General features: G+C 44.3%; 1 protein-coding gene across 1 annotated transcript in view; it reads right to left on the bottom strand.

Moving 5' to 3' along the window:
* The window catches only part of Papss1 (3'-phosphoadenosine 5'-phosphosulfate synthase 1), a 74,199-nt gene that overhangs the window by 49,308 nt on the left and 18,673 nt on the right, over window positions 1–6,218 (bottom strand). Inside the window, exon 4 of the mRNA XM_031375547.1 lies at window positions 4,471–4,594. Within this exon, the coding sequence (XP_031231407.1) occupies window positions 4,471–4,594 (124 nt within the window). The remainder of the gene's footprint in view (window positions 1–4,470; window positions 4,595–6,218) is intronic.

Raw genomic sequence — 6,218 nt, 5'->3', positions numbered from 1 at the left:
TTTAACAGACATAAAGCACTAAATGTGTGCCCTTTATAACACACAGCAGATGTCAGAGTCTGCTCTATGCTTCTTTGTGAGGCATCAGATCAAAGTGTCCAATCAGCACCCTGTCTTGCAAGTGTAATACATATAGAAAGGATGATTAGTACAACCTCTAATTAGGATGACATAATAGGAAGAAGGCATGAACGAAGACTGCAGACTAAGGCAGAAAGAGAGAGGAGGAGGAAGAAGAGCATGCTGTGGTAAACTACATAATGGCAGCTCATACAAGGCATGACTCTCAGCAACAAACCAGGAGGAATTCTCAACCAAACCACCTTAACTCTAGGAAGAAAAAAAACACCTACCCATACACACACATATAATAATGATGATGATGATGATGATAATAATAATAATAATAATAATAATAATAATAATAATAATAATAATTGAATACATGTAAGTAATTAAGAAAAAATTATCAATAAGGAAAAAAAATACTTAGACTAAACTACAAAGAGAGATGATCCCATGGATGACCTATCATGAAATAAAAGCATGGAATAAAAGGCAAGATCACAAAAATCACAGTGCCACTGACCCTGCCCTGAGCCTTGGGGGCACTAGTGGAAAAGTTCACACGGCGTAGTTGGTATTTGGCTGAATGGTGTGTGGGACTCTTCGCCATTCCTACACTTGGAACTGCTGAATCTCCACAGAACATTTAAAGAACAACATAACCATCTTCCTCCTTGCATTAAAAGGGGCCCGTGGGTCAGCTGCAGCAGAGGCACGAGGCCAATGTATGCAGGCAAAGCATGAACTCCAAAGAATGCTATTCTAAGTGAGGAAGACCTCAAAGAAAGGAGTCCAGAGGAGAGCGCCAGCAGTGGGCAATCCACACTGAGCTTAACAATCCCCGGAAATGGGTGGCCTGGCACGGTGTCTGTGGACCACCCAGGAGTACCTGTGCAGTTTCCTAGGACTCTGTAAAACATTCAAGACTTGCTGGTTAGGCACAAAAGATAAAAATTACAAAGTTAGACTACGTACAACTTTTTAACTTTCAGATGACAAGATTCAAGTAAAACAACATAAGCTCAATATAGATAAATATAAGCATGTCCCATACTGAGTATGGGGAAGAGCTGGCCCCGGAGAAGCTGGGGATTGCTAACTAAACTCAGCCCTCTCCACTAACGGCATGACAGATACATCAAGACACGTCCACACATAAGCATGTCCAGCCTTTAGCATCCCCACATGTTGCTATCCTCCAAGTTCACCTGTGAGAGCCATGCCACCAAATGATGAGACAGATAAAAACAACAGTAATAAAAGTCACGAGTCATAATGGTTTACTGAGGGTACTTTTACGTTGGGCCACACTCATAGCTACTCTGGACCATAGACTGAACAAACCTGGTCTTCTCTTTTAAAATTAAAGGCGGGGATCAGCTAGCTTGGTGGTGTAGCTCCTTTGGGCAGAGTGATTGACTATCATGGACAAAGGGGTAGGTTCAGTCCCAGGAGCACATAAACCAGGCATGCTGTTGGTACACGCCTATAAGCATAGTGCTTATGAGACAAAAGAAAAAGAGTTCCAGGTCACCCTCAGTTCTATAGACAGTAAAATGCCAGCATGAACAGCAGGAGAACATTTCCTCAAGAAACAAACAAAGAGAAACAGAGAACTATTATCTCACTCAGTGGGCTGGCTCAGCAGATTAAGGGGGTTGCTGCCAAGCCTGACAGCCAGGGTTCAATCCCCAGAGCCCACATCGGAGGAGAGAACCAAAACCAGAAAACTGCCTTCTGACTTCAAGAAGTACTCCACGATACACACCTACCCATACATACACACACAAATAGTAATAAATGAATAAATGTAGTTCACTTAAAAACACGATCTCAACATTTGCTATTATAAAGTTATGATAACCAAAGGGAGAGAAGCACCCACAGTCAAGTCCCAGTGCCACCAAAGCTAGATCTGGAAATGGCCTACCTAAAGTTCAACCACCAATAGGCACTTTGAGTGGTTACTCAAACTGTAAAGGAACTGATTCAGAGGATGGAGTAGAACTTGGGCAGCGTGCATGAATACATAGAGAACTTCAACAGAGATGTACATGATAGGAAAAAAGGCCAAGTGATGACAGAATTGGTTTTGATTTTTGTGGGGTTTTTTTTTTTTAAGTTTTTTGGTTTGAGGGTTGTTTATGTGTTTTGATGTTGTTTTGTGTTTGTCTGTTTGTTTTTGTAATGTGCATGAGTGCTTTGCCCAGCACACATATCTATATATAACATATGGTACCCTTCGAGGCCAGAAGAGGGCATCAGATTCGCTGGCACGCCTCTATGTGGGTGCTGGAAATCAAAGACAATATCTCTGGAAGAGCAGCCAGTGCTCTTAACCACTGGGCCAACTCTCTAGCACCAAAACTGTTTGTTAATGATTATCACAATTTAGAGACTCCTAGGTAAGCCATGGGAACGCATGCCTTTAATCTCAGGATTCAGAAGCAGGCAGATGTCTGGGAGTCTGAGGCAAGCCTGACCTACATAGGGAGTTCCCGGACAGCCAGGACTGTAGAGAGACCCTGTCTCAAAATTAAAAAAATAAAAACCTTTCTATAAGCATGTCAACATAGAAGGTACAGTGATAGAGAAACTTAAAAATAGACCAACTCAAGTAATCAAAGCTAAAATATTCACTGGAAAAAGCAGGTATCTGTGGAGCAGGGTCTCACTGTGTATCATTTGGCTAGCTGGAGTCCCTGTTGGAAAAGAGGTACTGATACCAAAGACACAGAGTGTCTGGCTAGAGTGATGGTTACATGCTGGTCACACACACTGATGTCACCAAAGCTACACACATGGAAGCTACGCATGTCAATTAAAGAAAGACACATTTAAAACAATGTAATGGCCACCAATTGTCAACAGTCAGTGAAGTGTGAGGCAAGGTGGCACATCTACCTGTGATCTCAGCACTGGGAAAACGGGCAAGTTGGAGGCCAGCCTGGTGTACATAGTGAGTTCTAGGCCAGCCAGGGCTACACAGTAAAAGCCTGTCTCATATAAATGAACTGACTGTGGAGCGACATCTGTACATCTGACAAAACTGACTTTCAAAGACCAAGCAGAGGAAGACTCTCCAGAAGGGACCTTTGGAACACTCCTCTCTGCCTCCAGACATGCCGTGAACCACTGAATCAAGGTTTCTAACACACTTCTCAGGAGTCACACGCCCCCTTCTCTTCTCCTTTGACCTGCGACGCGAACCCCCAAGGACGGAATCCTGGCTAACCAACCTCTGCCTTGCTAGTGCCTGAGTTGGTCAGTAACTACAGGAGCAGGGTTTTGATTACTATATACTTGGTAGAAGATGAGGAACAACCACCAGGACCACTGCGGAGAGATGGGGGAAGCTGTGGGCAGAAGACCACAGTAAAGCCCAGAACTTAGTTAACAGGAAACCTAGAAACGGAAGATGGCTGGTCCCCAGCCTGGTCTACAGAGCGAGTTCCAGGACAGCCAGGGCTACACAGAGAAACCCTGCCTCAGGAAAAAAAAAAATATATATATATATATATATATATCAGAAGGAAAGTCTTATGCTAACTATCTGGGCTATATATTTTATAATATAAAAAACTTCAAAGGTGAAGCATATGTATATGGGTAGAGGACTGTATGAGAGACTATAGACCAGAAGGAATTTTGGTCAGAATTTTATACATAAAAAGGAATTCCAAACTCCATCACTCGTTTAGGACAGAACAGGGGATGACGACACCCCCCCATCCTGCCCCCACTTCCCACACAGGAGAAGAGGCCAGCAAAGGTAGGGACACACGACAAGCAGATGGAACACTGTCACGCCAAGTTGCCTCACCCGCACAGTGGCTGCGTCCTCTCCAGCTAAAATGAACTATGGGACAGTGGACTCAAGAAAGAGGTAGTGGGTAGTTTAGAGGAAAGAAATACTACTTTTAACATGAATAAAATCCAAGGGAACCATATACCTGTTATTCGGCCCTAGTGCCTCTTCATGGTTTCATATGCCCAGAAGCCAGGGAGGGATACTTAAAACCAGGAACCCTCTCTCTGCAGGACCTTCCTCAGAAATCTAGCGGGAAGTGTATCAACAAGTTGAGGCAGGTGGTTACTTATCAAATACCTAAGGAAATTTAACAACTCTATGTGCCTCAACATAAACAGTCTAACATCAAGTCATACAGTAGAATATGTGTGGGAAAATTAATGATAAAATAAAAGATCCTATGACTCGCAACTTTTCTGACATTTACAATAACTGGGATATTTCATGTATTATGTATGCCCCAAAATGCTAAAATAGTAGCATACAGGAAGTTATTGGGTTTTACAAAGAACTTGAAATACACACTTCTCGGTCAGGTCGTCTTTAGAGGCCAGGTTATCAGGCAGTTTTCTTCTCCGTTCTCCTTCTCTTACCCGCTCCTGCAGAAGCTCCACAACCTGCTGAACGCAGTCATTGACGTCACAGGAATCTGTTTTCAGCACCAGCTCTGGGGCCTCAGGCTTCTCATACTCAGAGTCGATCCCAGTGAAGCCTTTAAAGGTAGACAGAGGCAGAAGTGTAAAGAGTGTGTTTCATCTGTACCAATCTGCACGGAAGTTAAGGCGTACTAAGCACTGCCCTGTCGCGGCACTATGGTACCGATGCCTTTCTTGGGAGAATCCTAGTTAAACTTTATTTCTTCTTTACATATACAACCAACTCTCATTACTCACTGTAGTAATGTTCAATAAAGTCGTCTCGAATACTAATGAAGTGAACACTGGCTCACTCATGTCTCCTTGGTGAAACATGAGGTCAGGGTCCCGCCAGCCTCGGGTGTCGTGTGCATTTCTGTCTGAAGGCGGCTTATTGAATGTATTGGCTCACTTCACCCAGTTCAGTGGAATGAAAGCAACATATCCTTGCTCTCAGATACTACAGGGCCAGGAGGACGGCTCAGCGAGTAACAGGGCCTTACAACCTGAGTTCACCCCCAGGACCCGCACTATGGAAGGAGACAACCAACTCCTACAGTTGTCCTCTGGCCTACACACATTTGCCTGATGAACAATAAGTGTACTACAGAACAGAAATGCTACACAACAGTCTCAACATTGGGAGCCATTTTAAACAGCATCACTAGGAAACTGCATGCAGATGTAAAATGACCAAGCTGCCTTCTTGCCCCATCATCAGTTACTCCAAGCAGGTGGAGCCTGTTCCTTCGGAGTCAGGAAGGTGGCAGCTTAATGGGTGACAGTGACGACAGTTGGTGGCCTCGTCGATGAGCTAGGCCCTGAGGCAGCAGGTTCCTCATCAGCTTTGCCTAAAAGACTAGACATTACCAGGGCAGGCAGCATTTCCCTCCACTGCTTATTCCCAGGCCCAAACACAGAAGAGAAACGGTTAGCAAAGTTCTCCTCCTCAGTTTCCCTTTATCTTTCCTGAGCCAAAAGCTGAACACCCAAATCTAGAATTCAGAACTTCTGCAAAGGCCCCAGGCTACTGGACCTTGTGCGAAGGCAAGCTGGTCACCTGCATGAATCACCCCTACAGAACGTTTACTGTATAATCTATCTCCGGCACTTCATAAGGCCAGTATGCCCTGTTTCTATGAATGCTGATAGAATTAACACAATATCAAACACAACACCAAAGACGGGCTCTACATTTCCCCTTCCATGCCTGACGTGTCAGACACTGGAACTGTGAACTGCCCACGAAAGCTAAACATAGAAATCAGAAACAGGTAAATTCAAACATAAGAATCTTAAAGAGGCTGAATAAAGAGCCTTATCAAGCATTACAACATAAAAACAGGACATTCTCCTCACATCAAGATCCTTACACTTCAGGCATCTTCCCCACAGGTATGGGACATCTTGTACTTTCACGTGACAAGCAGAGGTAGCGATGGCTGGTAACCTAATTATATAAAGTGGGTTTTCAGCTCAAAGTCCCAGCTCTGTCAACCAGCTCAAGTCATTTCTCATTCCCAATGTCTTAGGCAAGACTTCTCAGTCCTGGGGGCTGGAGAGACAGGTCAGTGACTAAGAGCACAGAATGTTCTTGCAGAGGACCAGAGTTCAGTTCGCAGCACCTATGTCACCAGCTCCAGAGGATCAAATGCCTCCAGCCTCCACAGGCACCTGCACTGACATGCACACACACACACACACAC

This window comes from Mastomys coucha, unplaced genomic scaffold, assembly GCF_008632895.1.
Source record: "Mastomys coucha isolate ucsf_1 unplaced genomic scaffold, UCSF_Mcou_1 pScaffold16, whole genome shotgun sequence".
Lineage (NCBI taxonomy): Eukaryota > Metazoa > Chordata > Mammalia > Rodentia > Muridae > Mastomys > Mastomys coucha.
The sequence above is the reverse complement of the archived record's forward strand: the minus strand, read 5'-3'. Positions and strand labels throughout refer to the sequence as shown.